The 27,245-nt window shown below is 34.8% G+C and overlaps 1 protein-coding gene across 7 annotated transcripts in view; it reads right to left on the reverse strand.

The window, feature by feature from the left end:
• LOC134527226 (ecotropic viral integration site 5 ortholog) overlaps positions 1-27,245 on the reverse strand; it is a 950,124-nt gene that overhangs the window by 289,583 nt on the left and 633,296 nt on the right. For all 7 annotated transcript variants that reach the window (XM_063359715.1, XM_063359712.1, XM_063359717.1 and 4 more), the window contains exons 5-6: positions 18,433-18,548; positions 14,718-14,846 (exon numbers count right to left, since the gene is read on the reverse strand). In XM_063359715.1, coding sequence (XP_063215785.1) covers positions 14,718-14,846; positions 18,433-18,548 — 245 coding nt within the window. The remainder of the gene's footprint in view (positions 1-14,717; positions 14,847-18,432; positions 18,549-27,245) is intronic.

Here is a 27,245-nt window from a genome sequence, read left to right on the forward strand (position 1 = left end):
TTATGTCCCCAATTCCCCCTCTCCCATCGCCGTGTTAACCGTTTTTCATAAACAAACCTTAAACGTAATGTATTCAATAAAGAACAAAATTATTTCATGCATTGCCAAAGATAAAATTTACTGCAAATATTTTTTGAATTAAGATATTTAAGATTGTATCTCACTTTGAAAGATGGTGCATAGAATGACTCGAGTCAGCTAAAAATCTACAAAAGAAAAAGGTCCTTTCACAGTGCGTTACTATAATTAAACTGCTTAGTACACCTTGTATTGAAGGCCTTACACGTGTATAACTAATTCATGTCATTTTGGATGTTATTATATTACCCGAAGTAACTAATAAATCCATTTATTTATCTCCATATCTTGCCTGGACTGCTCATATAACTGGACGCCTGGACATTTGCCCCTTTCGTTCCTCCCCTCCAGACGGCTCATTACAAACAGGTGTAATTAATATCCGAATGGCAAAAACTACTACATATCGCAATATGTTTAAATGAACATTGGCCCCTATATGTGTATTTTTAGAAAATCTTACAATAATAAATCTTAAAAAGGCTGTAAGCAAGTAAAAGCGTCCATAAAATTGTTTATGCAAAATAAAATGATTTTCTTTTGTATCTTTTTTTTTTTGGTTGAGAAACATAAATCGATAACGAATGTAATGACTGATACAAAAAATTTGCTTCATGTTCATTTATTTAATTTGTTGGTGAAATGTGTAAGTTTTCAGGATACCATACATCGTTGACTTATTAATTAGTGTATTGCGGCCTCTTCACGTCACTCATTACGACCTCCCTCAAGATTTATAAAAAATATTGTAGCCACACAACACTCTGTGCCCAATATTGCTCGGAACTGCCACTCGCTTGAGCAGTCTAGCCTTACACTGAGCGTGGCTGAGAATTTCTGCCACAAGGACATCTGGCAACACTGTCCTGGGCCCTACCTACCCTCCCCTCCCCCGTACAGAAAGAAGACCCCGTGATCCACCGCCGATAGCATGTCAAACGACACCTCGGCTTCATTCATACAACCTTGTAGAGAGGGGTAGGGGGAAAATACGTGGCGAATCTAAGCAGTTTGCCTCTTTGCCGCGAGAGCGCTGCACTGTACGGCCTTTGAATATTACATCTGTCTGAAAAATGCAAGCCTTTGTCTTGGGTGCGCGTCATTTGACCTAAAAGTCATATCTCCTAAACGTCACTTGACCTAAAATTTAAAATAATCCTTCAGTCATTTGACCTAAAAGTCATTTGCCCTAAAAGTCATATCTCCTAAACGTCACTTGACCTAAAAGTCACTTGGCCTAAAAGTCAGTTGCCCTAAAAGTCATTTGCCCTAAAAGTCATATCTCCTAAATGGCACTTGACCAAAAAGTCATATCTCCTAACCGTCACTTGACCTAAAAGTCACTTGGCCTAAACGTCAGATGCCCTAAAAGTCATATCTCCTAAAAGTCACTTGACCTAAAAGTCATTTGCCCTAAAAGGCATATCTCCTAAACGTCACCTGGCCTAAAAGTAATTATTATTATTTTTTTGTTATCTTCTCTTCTCTGTGTTTGCACTTCGGGCGTCATCGTGTTTATTGAAGTGCTTAGTTATTCGAGTCAATCATAGAGTGCAGCAGTGACATTTTTTGAGGCCACGACGTTCCTAAAAACATCTGCGTAAAGATTTTTCCTTCAGCAGACATGAGTAATGTCATCATATCATTCAAATATCTTACAATAGTTCTAAGGAAATTGAATTTTAAAATCATAAATCATATAACTTAATTAAAAATTGCATACATTTTCTCTCATGTACCTAGCTGTTAGTTGCAATGAAAATATCTTCACTGAAATGGTGATGCCAATGTTTCTCATATCACATAATATTGACAACGATTAAGAGCTGCTCTATAACTGGAGTCTGTCTCATTTTTTACATTCATGCCACTTTCTTTAGATATTCTAATGAAATTGTAACGGAAATTAATTTGAAGAACTATAACATAAAATAGCTTTATTTTTATCTTACTAAAGAAATGTGAGAGAGCCATTTGGAAATAGTAAATAGAGAATGGTATCGACCACATAAAAATGAACTACTGTTTTCAGCTTTTCCAGTGGTAGGAAGCATCACGAACTAACTTATGTAGCGTTAGCAAGAATATTGTATTTATGTAGCTACACACTAAACATTATTTGTTTAATGTCCAGCATTCGAGAAGAGCAGAGGTCGCTATAATAAAGTGTCTCTGAAAATGTCTCATTCTGATTTTTGCTCGCATAAGCACGCCTTAAAATGATAAGTTTATCTTTCCATATTTCGCACTCTTCTTGTATTGAACTTTATTAATCAATTAAAGTCCAATATTTTCTGCTATGTCCAATATCACAATAAGAAAAAAATAATACTTTCCATGAATTTATGTATTATGTATGTACTAAAAAAATTCATATGTATTCTGCTTTGAATAGGGCTTTGTAAATAATTTTGATGAAAACACTTTTTTTTAGATGAAAAGTAACATAACGGCCTTGCTAGTCTGTAAATCAACACTTTTCTTAGAAAATCTACAGAAAATCACAGTGTTTTGATTGTGATTTTTTGTCTATTCTATAATTAGTAAATATCAACTTCCTATTTTCCCCAAACGCAAATTTTGAGAAAAAAAAACTTTTAAATATTTTTCTATGAAATGTTTAATTTATTTAAATTATATTATTTTTGTTACAACTGATAAGTAAAGTTTGCGAAGTAAATATATGCCTGTGTTAACCATTATTTTAACGGCAAGGAGCGACAATGAAGTTGGTAGGTTTACACTTCACTGGATGGTTGGTTGTGTTAGATACTGCGCAGCAGTATTGAATTACTCTGCCGCAGTTTTAAGTTACCAAGAAACAAATCAAGAAAAAATATTTTTTTTTTACATTTTTTAATCAGATTTATTAATTGCGGCCCTTGGTCTTGCCATTACCGCAGATAGTCGGGGGTTGACTTTACTGAAAATAGATTATAGAATTAATATTTGAGTTACAATTCTTCAATCTGATAAATAATATTTTACCCTAAAATGGTTTACGAAGTGGAAGCCGAAAAGTGGAAAACCGATTCGGCTCATCTTCGAACCTGACCGAGATATGGACCCAAACAGTTTGTATACGAAATTTCATTTTGATCCGTTCTTAAATACGCCTGCAACCTTGCGGACAAATTTCGTTGTATCACACATATATGTGTGTTTATATATATATATATATATATATATATATATATATATATATATATATTTTATAGCCAGCAATGAATTAGTGTAGATTAAAAAGTATGCTGTTTAGTTTTATTACCCCTAGTCGCCTATGGGATAGTATTATAACACGGAAAATAATAAATGTTACAAAGAAAATAACAGTGCTGCAGTAAATCTGGTCATAACAATAAGTTAGTGCATAATCTGGTTGGAAATTTTTTAGGTAGTTTTTATAATCTACCTATTGCGGAGTTACGCGAGTCACGACTTTAAGGAAATTTCACCATATTTCCTTCGATCATGGTCCCAAGACCCCAAAATTACCCCCCGTTGAATATATATATATATATTTGTTGAAGCCATTGCTTATAGCCCGCTAACGCTCATCTGTAGGTTTCGGCAACTGCTCTTCCTTGAGGCAGTCCCACAACGCACAACATACTTTTCTCACTATTTTCGCTATTGTACTTGTTCCGAGTCTGTAACGGTAGTGCAGATCTGTAAAAGTTGCCCCATTTGCGAGGTATCTCAAATATAAAGAATATATTTTTTACAATTTTGAAATATTTTATTTATTTATTTGTGCAAGTATACGCGAATTTTTAAACACGTGCATACAACATGCAAAAACACAGTATTAATAATTATAAACGTTGAAATAAATGTATCGGGTATTATAGCGATTAAAGGAAGTGTTTTGTATTCATTAATTACAGATAAACGAGAAATTATTCTTTTGCGTATTCCATTTCAGGTCAACTTGTGCAAGGAAAGTGGCACAACATCAGCAATTACTTTGTAAAATCTAAAAAAAAAAAAAAAAAAAAAAAAAAAAAAAAAAAAAAAAAAAAAAAAAAAAATTGGGGTGCAACAAAGCAATACTTATATGCCACCTATCTTCACTTTCTATTGAAAGTGATCGAGAAAGACGACACTGAATCCAGTATTCCTGATCCAGAGACACAAGTGAAGGAGTCGCAAGTAAGCCACCAAGAGTCCAACGTAAAAGAAACAGGGTTCGATGATGATACTGAAGTTGTGCACACAAGACATACAAATGAAGGTCGGGGCAAGAAACCCAAAACTATACAAGTTTTGAGGATCTCTCCTCCTATTTGATAACCCAGCCTTCATGCCTAAAAGGATTTTTAAGGCTGGGGCCCCCATGGGCATGGATGTGGATACGCCGCATACGCAACCAGGAGGGCATTAGAGCCGTTAGCTATACACAGAGGCTGAGGCTACACCAGACCTGATGAGGATGAAGCTTTCCAGCTGTGCAAAAAATGTCAGCAAATGACAAACTAGAATTTCGTTTGGGTGTTCTGGGGTTGATAAGAGACATTACCAGAAAATCCACAAACTTTGAGTTAAATTCTTTGGCACACTCCTTTGCAAGCACATCCTCATCACCTTCTGCCAGTAGATCCTCATCGCACACTCAAGGAGCTATTTTATATAATTCTTTGCATAGTGTTCCACTAAATCAATCCCATTTCGCTGCATACTCTTCTGAATTGCAACACTATCCCAACGCAAATAGCCAGCAAGATACGTCCGCAAATCATGCCACATACATTTTTTTCTGTTAATTTATGTGTTTTTCAATTATTTTTTTAAGAAATTCCAACGTTTTACTGTATTCAATACTGTGAAGTAATTATAATAAACATCACTAATTGCAATACATATTGCGTTTGATTTTTTTAAAGTTATAATACAGCATCTTTGTTAAATTATTTATTGGAGTTATCCTTAATATGTGAATCAACTCTTATCTACTGCACTTGGAAATAAATAATATTTGCAAAGTGATTTATGGTTAAACTGAAATTTTTATTGTAGGTTATGGGTTCATAATGAAACAAAAAATAACATTTGACACAAACAACTTCAGAATTAAACTGACAACCAATTAGGAAAATGATTAATCTAGTTTACAGGTCACTGAAATTTCGAATTTTCAGACGTCTATAGCACTACGTACTCATAGTGCTACAAAACGGTCAATATAACAACAATGTTTATCTTACCTAATTGTAACTGCTAGCATTTACTTAGGAGGAATGCAGAGCCTCATCACGGTATCTGGTCCTTGTATGCAGCCAGTAATAATTTCAACAAAGTAGTTGAATGTTGTACTCATTCGAAAATAGTTAAAAAAAAATGTTGTTTTGTCATTTTCGATCTTCTCAAAAAGAATAAAAACTTCCTTCTAAAGTTCTCACTTCCTCTATAGGATGCAGCCAATACTTTTCGTTGATATGATTTACTACGATATTTACGGTGTAAATGGAGCAGATACAATAAAAACAAAGCCTTCGGTTCCATACGGGACACATCTTCCTTCTAAGCTTTCCGTAGCCACACTACTCAAGAGGTGCGACTCGGCGCCGGCGCCGGTGCTGCAGACGGCACCGGGAAAAAGCCGGTGCGTGTGCAAGCGGCCTACGGGTGCGCATAGTTAACCGTATCGTGAGTCAAGTAAGCTCATCACGATTTTATGTAATTAAATGTTTACAGACAAAAAAATACTTCGATTTCTGGTATTGCTTTTATTTCCATTTACAGGCCATTAAATTATCTCAGATCCTTGCTTTTATATAGCTAATATTTTTATTTTATGCGTAGTAAGCCCTTATTCACCAAAGTGCGCACACTTGACCCAAATGAATCTAGGTCCTTTGCCATACGTGGCACTGAATACTATAATTGATTTCAGTGGCATCCAAACACAAGACTTATGAACCAAGGAAAAGGCCTTAGTGATAACTCATGTAATCAAATAATTACGGCGTCTCATATCTTTATATTATAAGTGTAATAAACAAAGAAATTTTGTATGTGTCAGTATATATAACTGACCAAAAGCGTTTGCATGATTTTTTCATGCGTCACACTAAGCGAAAAATAATTATGACACTTATTTGGCATTATACAAAAAAATTGATCTTTTTTAACGATCTAAACTACTAGTAAAATTGATACTTCAATGTATCAATTTTTTTCCCGTTAGTAAAATGAGTGGTAATAAAATAACCGATAGCACTCATAGTTGTATTCAAATTTGAAGGACTTAGCATACCCGTATTTTTGTGTGAATGCAATAACATTGCTGTAGTCAGTAAATGTTGTAAATTGAAATTTTTTTTGAGAGATAAGATAGATTAGGTTTACCCTAGTTCAAGTTTTCGTATAACGTTTGCCCATTATCATATCAAAATTTAGTTTATTCATTTAACAAGTTTAACTATAAAAACTTGTGTGACGTCTTCAATTGAGCCACAATTGTTTTGACATGATCCCAGGTTTTCTTAACTAATAAAAAAACGTTCCAAATATGATTTTTTCCCCTATCACATCGTGTACGCGCATTAAATGGCAGTAAAATTAATCATCGCTGCAAGACATTGGTATACTTTGTCCCAAGAAGACTTTCTGAAATGGAAAAAGTATTAAAAAATCATTTGACAGACAGTGATGTGCAAATTTTTTTATGAGCCTCCACAGACACATGTAGATGAAACACTTCATTGCAATTCATTATTTTATAAATTCATAGTAACATATATTTGTATTAACTAATTTTAAAGTTTTATATTTTAAGTTTAGGTTAACAACGGTAGATTTCGAAGAAAGACTACCTATAGTAGCCGTTCTCACGGTGCGACTTCCGGAAAATTTTTATATAGTTTTTCGTTTCATGGTCCATAACCTCAAAACCATAGTCAACTCAAAAGTATACACACACACACACACACATACGTAACTGCCGTAATTTTGCACAAATTACTTCCAAACTGATACATAAAATCAAGTAACGGAAAATCTCGGTCGACTTCGTTAATGGGAAAAATCCGCCCCAATGAGCGTTCGAAATCAAATGCAGTGAAGGGTTTACAGTTATCGCGTGACAGTTGTAAAGACCGGGAGAGGCGGGACGGGCAAAGTGGCAAAGAGGCCGCTCCCACCGCCCGCCGCGCTCACACGGACTCGACTGCTATCAGTGACCGGAGCGCATCAAATATCCAGTGTGCAGTGTAGCCTATACATCAGGCATTGCCAAAATAAATTTTTTAAAAAATAGGTTTTTCTTGAATGTTTAAAGATATACAATGACGTAGCTCAGGGCTTTTCTGAAGATTATGATATGACCAAGGTCGCTATAGAACTTTTAGGTGGTAGTACTTACATTCTGCCTGAAAATTATGACAAAATGAAAACTAAACTCCGCATTACGAAACATAAAATAAATAAAAAATAAATAAAAGGTCATGTAATGACCTGCGTGGTTACAATATCGACAGTTTGGCGTTTGTTTGATAGTTATATAACAAAAACTGACGGAATCGCGTGCATTTAAGTTTAACATGTAAATCCCTATCCCGCTATTTGGCTGGCCTGGACATGAATAGAGTCCTTAAAAACCGTTCTGAAAGCACGTGTTTCTAGATAAGTGGAAATTCTAATGCACCTATGTCATAAAGAAACATTATATTTTAACATTCTTCAAAAAAAATCACCTCTTAGTTCAATAGTTATGTAAAGGTGGTGTGAAATGTTTTAAATGTCGCACCGTCTTATCATCCATGTAGAACAGTCCGAAAAGCTAACCAGGATCTTGCCATGGAAATATGGTTAAGGAAATATTTTTAAAATGTTTTTAAACAGTAAACAAATTATAAAAACATCATCTTATTACTGTAACATAAAAATACAAACAACTCGAAAGCAAATTTCATTTCAATATGAAAAAGTCTACATAAATGTTTACAAGAAAAGTAAATGCAATAGCAATACAAACATTTCGCAATTTTGTTACATTGTTGACATATATGTTATTTTTAATAAAGGCAATAAAAATTACATACAAAATATTACGAATACAAGAAATACTTTAAGCCCTACATATTTACTGCGATATTAACAACAAATGCTTTTGTTAAATACAGTAGTTAAAAAATATCGTAAATAAGTTATGAACATACATTTTATTTATTTTATTTTTGAATTTATTAAACTAGCTGAAATTTTTTTTGATGATGTTCATGGCAACAATTTGTGTAAAGACGAGAGGATTTTTGAATCACTGACTAAAATTATTTGTGGAACTATGGAAAATAAATATCCAGAGGAAGTTATAAACTGTCTTGTCAGGACAAGAACGTATATGCGCATCAAGTATTTGAACACGTATTATGTTAGCGAACAAGACCAAAAACGCAAATAAAGAAATAAGATGAGGAAGACTACCCTCTAAGATATTTCAGTGTGATACTGTTCATTTACCTTCACCATAAAATGTATGTTCATAATTTACGATGAAGCCTCTTCTTTCCCCCAACCATCCTCGACGCGACCGCTGAAAATAGAGGAAATTCCCAGAATTCTTCCAACTAGGATTTCCAGACATGGCTACTAGTCGCCAAACAGGGGACTTTTTATGTTTCGGGCGAGACAAAAAAAAATACTTGGCGACTTGGCTACTTTATGGCGACTTTTAAAATAAATAAGGCAATTTTGTGGCTACTACATAACAGTGGAAACAAGTATGAACATTTTTTTTTAAATTCAACAAATTTAAATTTATAGTTAATAAAAATAAGATTTCCGTGTCTATGACCATAATATGTTGCGCGAATTTTATGTCTATAGTGGGATTTTGCTTTTATGGCAGACCAGAGTTTATCAAGATGTCACGAAAGTATACTCACTTCAATCAACTCAATACGGTTGCACTTTCTCTTCTGTCATTTGTAAGTCCTCATTATTCAGCTGAAACTCTCTGCCAGATCTACTCAAGTGTACCCTGATCAGGAGCTAAATTGCTAGCTTCCAACGTACGAAACAGACAAAATAGTGTGTTACATCAAAATAAACAAACACAGGCTCCCCCTTGGCAGTAAATTACATGTTTTTGCATTAATTATCTGAAAATATCGGGAAGTGTAGTATATTGTGGGACATTAAAATGTTATTTTTTAAACTCTTTACTTTTTAAATAACCTGCCAACAAACAATCGTGACGTTCGAAAACAACCTGGTGAACATCCAACGACAGAGTAAACTTCGTGTCGTGATCAATACAACCGAGTGGATTGCAACTACTAGGTTTACGTAGGAGCCTTTTGTCAGGGAAGGAAATACAGACGGGAACGAGAAAATTAATCATGGGATAAAGGTTAAGAAATTTTATAAATATTTAATTTAAATCATGTTTATAGAATATAGGCAACGTACTACTGATTGACTGAAGTAAAATTTCATCAAATATATTAATACGGTCAAAATCCGTGGTCTAATTTTGTATCTTCGGGTATGTAAACATATTAAGTAATGCGCTGAGAACATTTTACAGCATAAGCATTTCATTTTCTATCATGAACCAATCGTCTTACAGTACATATACACATAACCATAGATGAACCGGGTTCTATTCTCGCTTGGTATCACCAAGATATTCGCAAATGGAAATTGTGACGTATTATATCGTTGGGCTCGGCTCGTCGACCAAGCATGCAGTCTATTCCAATCCTGAGTAACACAAAACGCGCATTAAGGATCTTATAGCCTGCAAGTGTAAGGCGTTCCATTAAATTGCAGGCAGTTTGTCAGTGAAACAGCTATTAAGACTTTCAGCGGGACTCTGTTAATTTATTGCGTAAAGATAGAGATAAATGTACGTTGTAAGTGCTTATACAGCTTTGAGCGCTCAGAATCGTAATATTAAAACTATTAAATGGTGTTCAAAATTCTTATTTTAACTATCAAAAATCCACTTTAAAATTGAATCCAGTATTCGCCAAATAGTAATAGGCATGGGGAATGTTTCTTAAATGCTATTTTGTAAGCAAACACCAAGCACTCACGTGAAGCCGTTTTAGGGTGAAACGTTTGTGGATTCCTTTTGATAGCAAAATATGTAGTCATTAGATTTTTATAAACAAAAAGTGTTACAAAGTACGTACGGCTGGTAGTGTTTCGTTATGTTTAGCATCACAAACCATGTAGAATGTTATATTAAAACCTCGCAGGTCTCACTTCAAAATAATTATTAGTAATTATTTACTATAGAGCACTAGCTTCTTAATTTGCATAAACCAAATTTGAATTAAAAATAATAGGTTGGAACAATTCATCTATAAAGAAAAAAAGAATTTAACGTGACTTGCATGTTTCAAGTAACAGCCTATATTCCTATTACGCTCTTAACTACATGAATTCACGGACGTGTAAGATCTTATTCTTGTCGCAATAGGTACTGTAGTAAGTTTTAGAAAGTATACAATATTTATGTGTGTATAAATGTTTTTTTTTTTGCCAAAAGTATTGCACAATGATGATCATATTATTAAAACTCCTTTTTAAGTAATGTAAATATCAGTAAAATGTTTAAGTTTGAAGCCTCATGTTCTGTGTGGGGAGGGTCGAGTATTTAATTCCACTCCCTGGCATGGCTCGCATTTATATTTGATCACTGAGGTGTTTAAAGAAATTCGGAACCCATTACAATCAAAATATCCCATCGCCTTAAGCCTTTCCGTGCAAAACCGTGCAACGTCAATTTCACAAAACATAAAAAATAGAAAAACACCAGTACAGCAAACAGTTTTTACTGAAATAATATTTACGTTAACTTCAACTTGCTCCCTTAGTTATAACAATGTTCAGCATAGTAAAACCGTCATGTGCCTTCTAAAAATACATTGTTACACTTTCATTATTTGTTTCCAGTTTTTATAAAGTATCCAATCATAAAAAAAATTACTTTAACTGCCAGTTTTTCGCGGATAAACTTATTTTATGTCATTGCTACACATTTTTTTCTTGGAAAATTGTCATTAATAAATAATACAGGTTGGCAATAAACGTGGACCTGAGAAAGCAGAACGTTCTTCGGCATGGTCCAAGCATGATCCTTAAATGCGAAAAACCCAAATATGCCTAAGGAAATTCCTACCCCTATCGTAATGACTAGCTACTTGAACAACGAAGCGCCTTTTTACAATCAGATTTCCTATAAAAATAGGAGGGGGGTATAACAGCACTATGATTTGCATTCTTCGAGAAATAGGTCTGCATATGCAACAACTAAATTCCTACTGTGTTTACTACTTGAGTGCTGTATGTACCGTGCTGGGATTATTCAATGGTTATCCACTTTCTTATACATTGTAAGTAAATCTAAATATTCCTTCCTACTACAGCTACTTAGTGCACAACAGTTGGTTGCGCAACATGTTGTTTTTAAAGGTATTACGGCTACAGTTTCGTAAAATGTAACGGAAGTTTTTATTTTTCGCAAAGTTAAGTAAAATTTATTATCTCATTTTTTAAAGAAAATTGAATCACTATATGATATTTGGCAAGTAAAATTATGCAAGTTATATTATTTTATAAAATATGCGGATTTTCTTTGTTCTCATTAGTTTGAGTATATAAAACAACTGCTGTTTTTTTCTATAACATTTTTTTCCAATTGCGTAACATATAAGCAGTTAACTGTCTCCTGATAATACCAAGATTTGTTTTCTAATTTTTGACGTGACAACGTCTAATAAATCGATGAACGCCGGCTGCACGCACAAAAAAGTGACCCGTTACGCACATTGTCCCGTTACGCTCATTGTAATCTTGCGCCACATCTATCTCTCTTCCACTCGATTGGAACAACCATCGATTTGACTTTTTCGAGGCACAATAAACTTGAAACACTCCCATTTGTTTCCTACTTTTCCTATCATCGTCCTATCCTTAACAGAATAACACAGATTGAAAGAAGTTAAATAGCAAACATGTATAAAAGTTATAGTTAAAATAATCTCTTCGTTAAAGTAATAAACATATTTGAATTAATGAGTGAAAATAAAAGTAAATTTATCAATTAAATTGCAGATTTCATTTCACTCCTTCTTTGTATCCATACAAAATAGTGATAATTAAATAAAAATGATTCAATTTTATTCATAAAAGTATGCAATCATTTCATCAATGTTTTGTTATGACATTGTCACGTTAAACTATCGTCCGTAAACCGACTTTACAGACAACCAATATTTTTTTTTTCACCGCATTCCTTTGTACGTTTTTCTCATTAATAACACTAAAATGGCTGTTTTGCATGAAAATAATAACAATCGTAATGTTTGCATTTATTAAGAACGTACGTAATACATATCATAATCAAGACTTGTAGAGTTGTAGTCACATAGTGAGGCTGTCAGATTACGTGCTTAAATAGCTAACAATGCTGAATTAATTAGCCTGTGTTTTGTGTTCTGGTTTTGCAGCTCCTTTCCAATTCAAATTTGCGATTTTCGGACTCAAACTTCTGAATGCAAGCGTGCCAGACAAGCATTGTTAATAAAAAAAGTCGTGTTAATAATTTGTATATATTTTAGTACATACATATTATTATAAAAACATACTACAGTTAATATGATTATTTTTATAATTTAGTAGACATGGAAATCAATGTAGGAAAGAATTGCCACGATGATAGATAATTGTGTGAATATGTTACATAACTTTACAATGCAAATAATGTAAAGGTTATAAATAAAAGTAATATTTTTAAATTTATAACATTTATTGCGAGATAGTTTAGCTATAAGAACTGCAATATTCACTTCACAAAAAATAACACTTAATTTTCTAAAAGTTTTATATTATAACATATTGAAAAATCATTTAGAATGAAGACGTATAACACATAATTTAAAAGTATTCATACATACATATTTTGAAGGATGAATGTTGTTCGTAAAAATTAACAACTGTTTCGGGTTAATAGTTCACAGCGTGTTTTAAACATGCCAGTATATTATGCCATAAACTTTAAAATAGATAAATAACTAGAAATAATAGAAAATTTACAATATTTCAATCTATAATTCAAAGTTTTATCAAACTTAACTAGTACGAAGAAAATGTCCCGTCCATACTATCAACGACAAAATAAACTAATGTTTTCTGAACAGGTAATACAAGCAACTAGAAGACTTTTAAAGTATAGTAAACTGCTATCTAGTGGCAAAACTCAAAACCAATTGGAAACTATACGGAAACTAACGAAGGAATATAATGTTCGACAAATAAATATATTTTATTTACAGTCACTTGCCCTAAAATGTCATTTGCCCTAAAAGTCATATCTCCTAAACGTCACTTGCCCTAAAAGTCATTTCGACTAAAATTCATTTGCCCTAAAAATCATATCTCCTAAACATCACTTGACCTAAAAGTCAGTTGCCCTAAAAGGCATTTGCCCTAAAAGTCATATCTCCTAAACGTCACTTGGCCTAAACGTCACTTGGCCTAAAAGTCATTTCGCCTAAAAGTCATTTCGCCTAAAAGTCATTTCGACTAAAAGTCATTTGCCCTAAAAATCATATCTCCTAAACATCACTTGACCTAAAAGTCAGTTGCCCTAAAAGGCATTTGCCCTAAAAGTCATATCTCCTAAACGTCACTTGGCCTAAACGTCACTTGGCCTAAAAGTCACTTGGCCTAAAAGTCATTTCGCCTAAAAGTCATTTCGCCTAAAAGTCATTTGCTCTAAAAGTCATATCTCCTAAACGTCACTTTACCTAAAAGTCAATTGCCCTAAAAGTCATTCGACCTAACAGGCATTCAGCCGAAATTAATTTTAGGTCGAATGACTTTAGGGCAAGTGGAGTTTACTCTTTGTCTTAGCTGCTCCAGCAAGAAAGCTACGCAATTAAACTTAAACATTGTTGAAGATATACATCATTTAAATGTTTAACAATGCTCGTGTGGTAAAAACTTTCTAACTTTTTGATACAAACTCATTTAATTTAGTGTTGAAAGTTGTTAGAGCGCCACTTGAAAAAATTTATTTTCATCTGAATTTAAAACTCAATATTTTAAACTTTTGAAGCACAGTTTTAAGAATCTTTTTGCATCAGGACATTCTTTATACTTTATTGTTTTGTAAAAACAAGTTACTTGAACAAATGTTGCACTTGCTTCATGCTGGAGGTTCTGCAAAACATGATAAAATTTTAATTAAATTGTTCAAAAATTTATTAATATATTTTTTTAAAATTTTTTATTTTTTTACAGGAACTCATATTTGTAATGTAATGAAAAATTTCACGATAGGAAATATTTATCTGAGCAATTTTAATTTAGGATCAATACCCCTTAAGGTAAGCTTCATTAGCCCTTGGGTACTGACTAAGTAGATGAACATTTTGTCACGTCGGGGTTGGGATAAAAACCACAACGCTACTTACGTGAATTCCGCCTTAGCAATTACTGCCACCAAGGCCTTTGCTCCTTTAAATCTGTATCATCTGTTCAAAGCCTAATTCATAAAAATCAAATCTGTGACTTTGATGGTATATTAAAAAAGTAAACACTAAAATACACACTGAACTCATTCCTGAAGTATACCGTAATGAACAGCAGAGGAACACCCAGACTCTACAAAGAAGCAGAGGTACCTTCTCACAGGCCGAGGTAGCCTTGATGTAGTCCGCGTACTGTTTTTTGATTGGAGAGTCGTGCGCCCCACACAGCAGCTGCCACACGATGCCGCGGAAATGGTGGGGCACCCCCTTCCTAACCAGATCCTGCATGTCCACACACAATACAAAGTACATTAGTGAACAATCACTTTTCTCTCCCAAGCTTGTTACATAACACTCAACAGTCTCCTCCAAGTGCATTTCATTTAGGAAAATATTCGACTATAATTACAAATGGTTTTCCAGAAAAGTTACCAGCCATAAAGAAATATATAATTTTTTTCATTAATGACAGCTGCCTAACCGGGCACACATACGGTGTGCAGAGCTTCAGAAGAAACCACAGAATTTGGAAACTGCTCAGGATATCCAAGTGGGGTGTGCACTGAAGCCGGATGAGTAGTTCTGTTTCTGAATTTAATTTTTAAACTATATTTTTATGAGAGTGAAAATGGCTAACATATGCCTTTTCAGGAAAATTTTTAGCCCTGATAATTCAGACAAATTCTTGGAAGGACTCAATAGTATTCCATTACACCTTTATCTTCATTTCTACACCACATAATTTTATGGTTTCAGCTCGACTTTCATAGTTGTCCTATGCATGATGAGAAGACTGCGCGCTAGTTCAAAGCCTTGTGCCTAGAGACGATACCGTACAAGAAGCACCAGCAAGCATCACACGTTTCATTCTGCCTCACTAACACAAATATACCCCTGACTAGACAGACCCCATAACTGCTAGGATTTGAGTGAAGCTGAATATTTAATTTTTAAACAAAGTCAAAGCAAATATTGCCAAAAAATAAATGACTGAAAAGTTTTTTTTACTAGCAAACCAAACAGATATGGAAAATAAATAATCATTAATATGAGCTAATGTAAGATTAAAAATGACTTTTTTAATCGAACAAATATCTTATACAGTTATTTTCATTACTCACGTATACACAAGTCAAAACCACAGACATAATTTGTACATTTTTTAAAAATTTTTTTTTATCTGCTAAGGAACTATTATACTCACACCACACATTTCATTTATTTTACCTCAATATTTAACAACAAAACTACACAAAAGTAAAAATACAAGTTTTAAAGCTTTCTGCTTCAAAGCAGGAGTGGATCAATAAAAATAATATTGTTCAACTTCATTTTATTAAAGATTCTCTCAACCCAGTTTTATCCTCTCTTTCAGGCTTTAATTATAAGTGATAAAAATTTGATGATCACTTTAGGTAAGTGCTCGTTTGCAAAAAAAAAAGTGCACAAAGCAAAGAAACAGAAAGCCCCACGACTGCCACAAAAGGGTACCACGGTTATGAAGGGATCACGTGAAGTATCCACAGCTGTTGCCTAGCTTTCTTTATATTGAATGCTTTTAAATAATTAAATAGGTTCACCCGTTCTGTTAATCCTTGTTGAGACTAACAATATAATATACGTATATGGATTGGGCATGTAAGTTCAAACATGAAATACAGCAAATTAAAGCATACAATTCTTGTAAAAAAATCTTGTCAAATGAACTGGCAAATTGTTCATGTCTTTACTATTGAATAATTTCCCGTGTTAAATTTTTTATAAAAAGAAATTAAGAAAAAAATTACTAAAAAATATTGGTTGTAGATTAATCAACCTTAACCATGTGTGTACTTAATGTCCACAGAATTAAAAAATTACAAAGTGAACTTATGAAACTAGAAAATTTAAGGGGTAAATAATGCAAATAATGGAAAATTTGAAGTGTTAGTTATTTTCAAAGAATAAATATTTTTCAACGAGTTACATTTAAAATAAAAAAAAACCTTGTATCTTTGACAAAAACATTATTTGTCAAACAGGTATAAAAGAATGCCCAGTTTGTAGTAGTGATAATATTTTACTGTATTCGTAAATTCTGCACAAAATTTCGATTTTACAAGAAATAACAACAATGTGTAAAAAAGGCACTATTATATTATTATTATCATCAACATAATCATCATCATCATCATCAACATTTTAAAATTATTCTACCATAATTTATATCAAATCTGCAGCACAAAACCAGTGTTTTTACTAACATTCTACAGACATATCACAAAGCCATGAGGTCAGTTAAGTTCCTGAATACACACAACAGACAAACAAAAGACAGCAACTTTCATTTATTGAACAGTACCCGAAACTCGAGTTTCTTGCTCTTCTTCGCAAACAACTTAAGGAAGTGGTCCAGAGAGCCCCAGAGTCATTGCCTTTGCGACGGACTTCCGCGAAACTCATCTGGCCCTCCCCCAAATTAACTCCCAAGTGTGTATATTTAGCTTTTCATACCTAACCCCACCCACAGACAACCATCTTGAGCAAAACAAAGCAACAGCTGCGGATAAATGCACTCATGAGCCATCTAGGTACACTTAAACCCCGCAAAATACTTTTGCTTTACTGAATATATTACTGAATGAACTTACAACTGCCTCACACACTTACAGATATTTACAAACTCAGTTTAAAGAAAATAATTTATCAATAACCATGAAAAGCATTTAAAACACTAAGAAAACTATTAAGTATTTATACCAAAAACAAATTCTGTATACACCTCTCACCTTAAATAGTATTTAGTGATTGATCACTATGCGAAGGCACAGAACTTGATGGACATAAACAAGTATGTATCAGATCAATGAAAGTCTGCTGGTACTCTTCAGCAAAGTAGTCGTTTCAAAAATGCACTAAAATTTCAAATATTTGTTTGATTTAATTAGCTTTATGTATGAAGCATATTTAAAATATTGATGTAACATCACAAAATTCTCAATATTTGATTTAAATGTAAAATGTTGTGATGATAAAATAAGTTATAATCCTAATATGTGACTGGAAATTTTATGGAAGAATGAAACTATAACAGCCGTTTCCTTCTGAATTCACTCATACACAAGACAATGTGCATTGTCAAAGAGTCTGTAGTGTCATTGTGATGTCAAACTAGAAAAAAAGACTGTAGATCATTCAGTAATTTACTGGTGTATTTAATATCCAATGACCAACTGATTTCTTTCTTGATTCATTCTTGTGAAACCTGAATTAAATTCATCATTACTCATTACTTCACTACAGGCATTATACAATTTCAAACCATTTGCGACTGAATATATACCTTATCGAAAACCTTATTCAAACCTGAATTCTCAGGTGGGTGTCATTGGTGATTAAAACCTTTCACTTTTCGATCTCAAGCCATGTGGACACTTTTACTGACAAAAGATTTTATTTCAAATAAATGGCTCAAAGTTCATCACAAATTTGTAATTAATATTCGTTAATAAATAAAAGAAAAAGAAATCATGTAAACTAAAACTACATTTTAATAATTCAATTTCATGCTTTAAGTGCTGAGAGAGGTTTAGTGAAACATCAAACTTCAAACATTTAAATATATCAGTATTTATATTTTAAATTACGCCTGCCAAACATCATACAAATTAGATTATCTTGCAGAAAGTGCAGACTGTATTCGCAGTCAACAATGCTGGAAGATGGCGAAGTAGATTTTGAAAATGTAATTAGTTATGTTCAGTCTTAAAAAAAGTGTGTAATCCATTTGCCAAAAGGATTGTGACAGAAGTACACAAATAAACCCAACAAAGACATAGATCAATGCCTTCCAGACATCCAGTGACCAGAGGGGTGGAGCCATACACACCCTGACAAACTGGTTCCTCTTCTTCCAGAAGTTCTCCCAGTCATTGGAGACACGGCCCCATAGCGTCCAGGCATCCTCGTCCCCATCCTCCGCGCGCTCCTGGCTGGAGCTGGTGCCTGGAACCATTCCACGTGAGCAGGGCCAACTGCCACTATACAAGGGCACAAACCTGTGGAAACTAAGTCAGAACTTACTCTACGTTCCATAGCTTGGGTCACTTGTTTAAGTCAGGGCTGTCCAATTACAATCAAGCCGAGGGCCGTATGAGAGACAGATTTTGGGTTGAAGGGCCGCACATATAATACACGTTTCATTTTGGCTGATGAAAATTTATATAAATGACAATGATAATTAAGGTTTTACTCTATGGTTGTGTATTAAATAAAATAAAAGTGGCAATAAAAACATTTTTGAATTTTAAAAATATATACAAAAATTTAAAAATAAAATGTTCTATGAAAAAATTTCTTATCTACTAGTCAAATCGCAGGAACACCAACACAGCTACAGTAGGAAACAAAAATATCTTCAATGTGACAAGTGAGGTCGAACAGAATCATTTACCAGAGTAGGAATGTCCACACCTATTTCTGTTGTAGCTAGTCGCAAAAGATGCAGCAGAGAAGAATCTGTGAGAGAACTCCTGTAGCTATTCTTGATGAACTTCATGGCTGAGAAAACACTTTCGCACTAGTATGTGCTCCCAAACATTGATGTCATTTTACGTCCAAATAACACAAGTGGGAAATCGTTGGCTAGAAATAAGTTTGAAGAATGCAGCCATTTCTGTTTTCATTTAAAGAAATGAATCAGCTTGCAGGTCACACAGCTCAAGTTGTAAGTCTGCTGGTTGTTCATGTACTGCTTATCCAAGTGGATTGTTAAAAAGCACAATACTGCTCTTAATTTTTTCGAAGTCTTGAAATCTTGTTTTAAACTCTGCCATTATGTTCTGAATATTTACACAGAACTCAGAAAAAATTAAGTGCTTCATCATTTTCAAGTTTCTTTGTTAGTTGCCTGCAACATGAAAAGTGTATCAAGTCATTTTTCTCCAAAGCTGTTTAAAAAAGATTCAACTTATTGCGAAATACAATTATGTGGCTTATTAAATCTGACACCAAATGATCCTTGCCTTGAAGTTTCAAGTTGAGTTCAATCAGATAACCAGTAATATCTGCCAAGATCCAAGAACACCAGTTGCGGAAGAAAATCGGAGTTTCGGAGCTCATTTTACAGTTCTGTAGTGTCCGATGAAACAAAATGATGAATAAATACAGGAATTTCTTTTCTCAGCTCAAAAAAAAACGCTCAAGGCTTTTTCCTGCATCCAACCACCTTACTTGATTGTAAAGAAGCGAGTTCCCATGCTCTGATTCCATCTCCTCTAAGAACTGTTTGAACTGGCGATGTACAAGTGCTCTGTTTCCACCCCGTATCATGTTAATCACCTTTAGCATTGTTTTCATTACTTCATTTTGTTTCACCGATTTCTCACACAATGCTTCCTGGTGAATGACGGAATGAAAAATGGGACAATTCACACCACTTTCTCTTAGAAGTCCTTCCAAGCAATTCCTTTCTCTTACCATTGCTGGTGCACCGTCTGTCACAATCACTGAACATTTGCCGAAACCACCGAATTTATCATCTGACTTTTTTACTGCTTCATAAATGGCACATCACACCCTGTTGTTGTTCCATGAAAAGAACAAAGATCCAACAGTTCTTCTTTTGTAGAAAAATCTTCCCCAGTAACACGAACAAAAATTAGAAGCTGGCTGACATCAGTTTGATCTGTGCTTTCTTTAAGACACAGCGAAAAATGTGAGTTACTTTCTGTAATCCTCCTTTGCACAATTTGGTGTGAAAGGGGCACTGATTAAAATTTTTCTGCAATATTGGCATTCTTAAATGCCTTTGCAATTTCTACAGCACACCTCTTAACAATATTACCACGAGAGAAAGGTTTTTTATCCTTAGCAAGCTCAAGGGAAACTGAATATGATGCCTACAAAGTTAAGGTTTGTGTCTTCGTATTCTTTATCAAACATACCTGTCTGTGTTTGAGTTTCTTTTTGAGATCTTGAATCAATGCAATTCGAGACTGTCCTTCATATTTCTTATATTTTTCTTCATGCATCGTAGAGTAATGTCTTTTCACATTATATTCCTTCGGCACTGACACTATTTGCATGCACTCCAAACACTGCAGTATTCAATTGTTGTTTGCAATGAAGTAATTATTATCCCGCTTTTCCTGATACATTCTGTTTTTTGTTTCAATCTTTAGTTTTACCGCTAGGTTACTCATTTTAAAAGCTCGGTAAAGAAAAATTACAGTAACCGAACCATAATACATGAACTCAAGAACTGAATATCAACTGCAGTTAACGCGAGCACTACACGATTACGATGTTGTCTTACTGCCAGTCAAAGACAGCGCGGCGGAGCACGGCCCTGTGCAGAAGGAGCACGGCCCTGTGCAGAAGGAGCTTATGTTACGATATGCGGCCCGCAGGCGCCAAAATTGCAGAGCCCCTGTGTGGGATAGAGCACCGAGAGTTCTATTGCGGCGCCACATATGGTTGGAAAGTTATGTGAGATAGAGCTCAATGCATTTCGAGTCGATTTTCTGGTAGGTTTATTAATATTAATTTTTATAGTTTTTGACATGCGGGCCGCATAATTAACATTCGCGGGAGTAGTATGTTTAGGCCAGTACGAGCGCAGCAGGCTTTAGGCTGAGGAGCCAGAGGAACCGACCGCCATCTTGGATTGTGATGTCACGGCGGCCATCTTGGATGGTCGTGACCTTGACCTTATTCCTTGACTTGACCTTCGGCCTTCAACATTTGCCAAAATTTTCAGAAATTTACCAAAAAATCCTCAAAAATCACCAAAATTTCCATTTTTTTGAAGGAAAAAACCGACAAAAAATCTCAAAAAATTCAACAATTCAAAAATTAGGATTTAGAAAATCCTCAAAATACTTTTTGCCTTAGAAAGAACTCAAAATCCTAAAAGTGGCTTAAGAGTCCTTAGAGCTAGCCGCTTTAAGCCACCGAGGTCATGACATTGAAAATTAGGATACCATGGCCGCCATTTTGAATAATGATATCACTGTTGTAATTATCGTTACATCCACAATCTTGAAAATCTTTATTTACTATCCGATTATTAATGAAAAAAAATTTAAATTTATAAACAAAAACAATTAATAAAATTTTAATAAAAAAATTAAAAAAACAATCATTTACGGCACGGAGCTCGGTGTCCTCGGTTCAAACCCGGTGAGGGGGAAAAAAATGGCGACGATATTTCTTGTTTCATAGCATATATATCGTCACCTAGTATGACGTCATGTCCACCATTTTGAAAATCCATAATTTTTATGTTAGAAAAATGGTAAAGATTTAAAAATTCATTAAAAAAATAATCAATCGAAATAAATAAAAATTAAATAAAATATTACTTAAAACCACTGTTGCACATATCGCTATGGTCGCCATCTTGGATTATATAATTGTTGCATGTTTCGTTACGCCCGACATCGTGATTTAGTACGATGTCATCGTTACACTTTACGTTATGACCGCCATATTGGATCCTATTAATGTTGCATGTTTCGTTATGGCAGCCATCTGGAATCGTGTAATTATTTAGTTAGAAATTCGGGAAAAAATTCCAAAATTCATTAAATACATTTAAAATCAATATACTGATTGATCTGGTCAGTTCCTGTACTTTGTTCGATACTTTTATGTAAAAAATAATAACTTCAAAAAATCATGCTCAAAATTCTTAAAGAGGCTTAAAATCCTCTACTACCATCATCATATAAACCAGCATGTCCACCATCTTGGAAAGTCGTAATTATTTAGCTATAACTCGGGAAAAAGGACAAATTTCATTAAATAAATTTGCAACCAATAAAATGATTAATTAGATCGACTTAAGTCCTTGGTACGATACTGGATGATGAATTTTTTTTTAAATATAACAACAATTTAACATAATAGTGACAGGTTCGAGAAATAAAACAACACAAGTTCTTTCACAAAATACATTTTATTACATAATTCCTATTATACTACAGGATCACTTGCGAATGTTAGTAATATTATAAACATTTAGGTCTTCATAGGCGTGAAATTACTAATTCTTAGCTCCAATCGGTTTATACTAGACAGAGTCCGACCAGAACCTTTACTGACATGGTTCTCCTCCTCTTGACAGAGTTTCTCGACAGTGTGTTTAACAGTTTGCTTCGCATCGTCAGAATTGTAAATTACTGCAGCCGATGTCTTGAATGCATCATTCTTCACTTAGTCTTCGAATGGATACGGCTTTCCATATATACAGTCCAACCACAAGTTATATTTCAAAGGTCCATTTGTTGCTACGTCATCAGTAAGCTGATTGATTATGTCCTCTCTGATATCATCAAGAAAATTACAAATGTCTTTCGACTCACCTAACGTATTTAGATAATAGTAGTCTTCAATGTTCCACGAAATGCAGACTGCGCCAAGTAGAACCCATTATCATTCACTTGTAATGCTCCGAACACAGTCTTATGTTTATTTTCATGTTCAGATGCCATACCAATTGGTTGCTGCACATCGGTTTTCTTGCTTGTACGCTTACGAGTCTCCAATCTAAAGCGAGGAGTAGAAATTTCTACAGGTAGTTCTTCAGTAGACACACGGACTTTACTGTTGCATTTTTTCACATGTCGTCGCAAACTATCAATACATATAAAACAAATGACTCTCATCGCAGCGAAACTTCATGCGAGATGGATTCTTCTCGCATTTACTCCTCTCATGTCTTCGTGCATCATGGGAAAATGTGAACGACGTATCACAGTGGCTGCAAGGATACCTTGCTGATGAAGACGAACCTTTCAGACCTGATCCAGACACTTACGTTGCTGCAGTTGCGCCATCTCCATGCATACTCTTATGAACATCAATGCATCGTTGTTGAATAGAAACCTTTACTTTCTGCCGAACAGCAGGACCTTTGCATGTCTTCATGTGCGTTTATATATTATCTTTTCTAGCGAACTGCTTATGGCATTTCTCACAAACAAACATTTTACGATACAGATTCTTGGCACATTCTCTCTTTTCGTGTCGTTGAGCATGCTGTTGTTTGTGAAAATCTTATCACAGTAACAGCACCGATGTTCGTCAGTTGTTAAATCACCAGCCATTGAAGTCTCCATCGAGGGCGAAACAAAGTTCGTCGAGTTTTCCTGTGTAGACAGCTCTGTAGTCATTAAGCTCTCTTCTGCTGGTGGTACCACGACTGTTGACATCGTCGTTGCCGTCGGGATATGCTCCTTCATCGTTGCCGCTGACGTTAGGGTTCCCGTAGACGATGGTACAACATCCATCGAGTTCAACGTTTAAGTCGGTAAAGATGCCATCGAGTTGACAAGAACAGGTAATTACGCGACTTATGCACCAGAAGAAACAAACTAGGTGATCGTTACACCGATAACGACAGTAACAAACACAGGATGGAATAATACGCTAGTCAAATCAAGAACCAATTACTATAATACTCGAGTCAAAACAACATTAAAAATAGAAGTCCACTCATCGAAAATGGTATCACATTTGGAAGCAAATTCGACAAATGAAATGGACACGCAATGCACGCACTTGCAGCTTTCATCACAAAGTCAACATTTAAATTTCATTCAAGCGAAGTATCAAGCAAATGTCACATCATCATATTAACATCCTATTGGTCATACTATCCTCAAAATTTCACAGTATTATAAATCACACCAGTTATTGAAGGACTTATAGTTTATAACACACATCATTTCAGTCATTGTTCTTTAACAATTGCAAAATATACCTGGTAAACGAAGAACCAGGTATGTAAATATTTTACATACTTTATGTACACTGTAGGCGCCAAGAGCTTGAAAGTACATATGTAAGAAGATATTTAATAAAACTCATATTAAATTGTTTATTTATACCCAATAATATACCTACATCAGATCAAAGAAAGTAGGTTAGTAGGGGGAGCAGGACATTACTGGACCAATGTAAACATTGAAATGTAAACATTGCTCACGTAATGTTGACATCTTGGAAAGACGTCAACATTACGCAGCCATTGTTATGCAAACATTGATCCAGAAACAATCTGAGACCGCTATCTTGTTTCATGGGGGCCGCCATTGTTGTTGACATTGGTTACCAGGGCGCGCCACTGTCGCAGCCACTGGAGGCCTCATCTTAGTTCAGCCTTTGGTTACCGGAGCGTGCTACCGTCGCTCCGAAGGCGGGAATTGTATTCAAAAAAGCTGGGCGGCGTGGGGATTCTATCCGTGGGACGCAAACAACGTCGAGATTAGAAAGCAGACACCTTACCCACCAGAACACGAGACCATTTGAGGAGAGTAGAATTAAATAAGGAAGATATGCTTAACCCGCCATGTTTTTAAATTCCCAAAAAACAAATATGCCGCCATGATGTATGCCTAAAGCAAACCCCCACCATTATGCGTAAAGCAAACCCCCACCACTCCACAACCACCGCCAGTTTAAATATCGAAAAAAATATGCTTAAATAATGTAACCATACTAGCTATGTCTATAAACCACACCACTCCACAAACGCCGCCATACTAACTATGTCTAAAACATTTGCTGCTATTCTTAAAATCCCCGCCATACTAGCTATGACTAAATGGAGCGTAACATAACCTCAAAAACCTCACACAGAGAGCGACCACCATGTTGTCGCCGCGAGGACATAATGTAAAGTGAGAACAAAAAAGAAACCTCAAGCAATCTTATAGTACTTGTCCAGAAAGAAAAAAAGTAACGTAAAATATGCTTTAGTGTTAGCACTTGTGCTACACACCAAGTAAAAAGCATAGTGTAAAATAACAAAATGTAATAAGCATAGTTAAAAATGTATATCACCGTATAAAAGTACGGGACCAGAGAGAGAGAAAATATGCCATAGATATAGAATGAATAAGCATAGAAATGTATTAAGCATAGTTCGGACAAAGACTATTATTTTACGTCAAGTAAAATAAATATTGTACAAACGTTGTGTAGTAATTCGCTCTCTACCAGTGTGTTTAGTAATAACAATAGTTAAGTATTAAGCATAGTTAGGAATTAAAATCCCTGCCATACTAACCAGGGGCGTAGCCAGGGGTGGGGGGGTTTAGGGGTTCAAACCTCCCCCCCCCCCCTTAGCACCAAATCTTTAATTAATTTCTTATCCATCACTCAAACAAATTTCATATTAAAATTAATAAAAATTTTACCATTACAATATTTAAATTTAAGTACCGAAAACTGCTAAAATAGCACTATTTTACACCTTAAAATCCAAATTTTCCCGGGGGGAGGGCCCCCGGACCCCCCGCTTTAATATGGGGGCGGGGGGGGGGGCCCCATGCTTCTTAACACCCCCTTACACAAATCCTGGCTACGACACTGATACTAACTACACCTAAACCATCATGTTTAAATTTCCAACCACTATGCTTAAACCGCTATGTTGTATGCGTAAAACACCCCCCCCCCCCCACCCCAAGTATGCCTAAAAAGAAACCACCACCATACTAGCTATGCATAAACCGATATATTTAAACTCCGAAAAAAAAATAATTTAACCGCCATATTTAAATTTCTAAAAATAAATAAAATTCCGCCATGATGTATGCTTAAAGCAAACACCCATCCCAAGTATGCCTAAAAGCAACCCCACGCCATTATGCTAAAATAAATTACCGTCATATTTAATTTCCAACAGTCATATTTTAAATTTCCAAATAAACCATTTACCGCTATGCTTAAAAGTCCCGCCATACTATCCATGACTAAATAGAGCGCAACATAACCTCAAAACCCAGCGCAGAGAGAGCGAGATGTCCGCTGAGACGTCAAGCACAAAATGAGCAATTATAATTCCCACATCATATCATAAGCATAATTCCTTTAAAAATAACACTGTGTGTGGAAATGCATTAGTGTTACAAGCATAGTCAAAATAAGCATAGTTAAAAAAAGTATGACCTCTTTTGTGGTAGATCACGTTCAAATAATAATAAGCATAGTTAAAATTTATAATACTGTACAAACATTCTAAAGTAATTGGCTATCTACCAGTGGCATAAGCATAGTTAGGACAAAGACTATTATTTTAAGTCAACTAAAATAAATATTGTACAAACGCTGTGTAGTAATTGGCTCTCTACCAGTGGCATAAGCATAGAAACTTATTAAGCAAAGTTAGGTCCCCTACAGGTAACACGAAGCGTTCAGTAATTAAAAATTAAATGTAGCTGCAGCACAATCGCCAGAAACAAATTACGTATGTTACCGAGGTAATAAAAAAAATAGCAAATGAGCATACATAAAAAACTCACCGGAACGCATCCCGCCCACCCCGGCGATATGTAATGATAAGCGAATAAAAATAAATAAATGTTGTACAAACACCCGTGTAGGAAAGAGTGTTGAACGATCGCTCGTGCGCCGCTCGTGCGCCGTAGCATTAAGTAATAAACAAAATAAAAATAAAATTGTAGGAACGCTCAACTGCAGCACAAATGCCAGAAATAAAACATATAGGCATAGTTTTAAAAAAATGTACGCAAAGTTAAAATAAAAAGAGTTCTAACCCTCCAAATAGCGCTCTGCAACATGTACCAATAAGCATACATAAAAGAAAAACTCACCGGAACGCACCCAGCACACCCCGGCGACGTGTAACAAATGAATTTAAATAAATGTTGAACAAACGCCAGTGTAGGAAAG

This window comes from Bacillus rossius, chromosome 1 (assembly GCF_032445375.1).
Source record: "Bacillus rossius redtenbacheri isolate Brsri chromosome 1, Brsri_v3, whole genome shotgun sequence".
NCBI lineage: Eukaryota > Metazoa > Arthropoda > Insecta > Phasmatodea > Bacillidae > Bacillus > Bacillus rossius.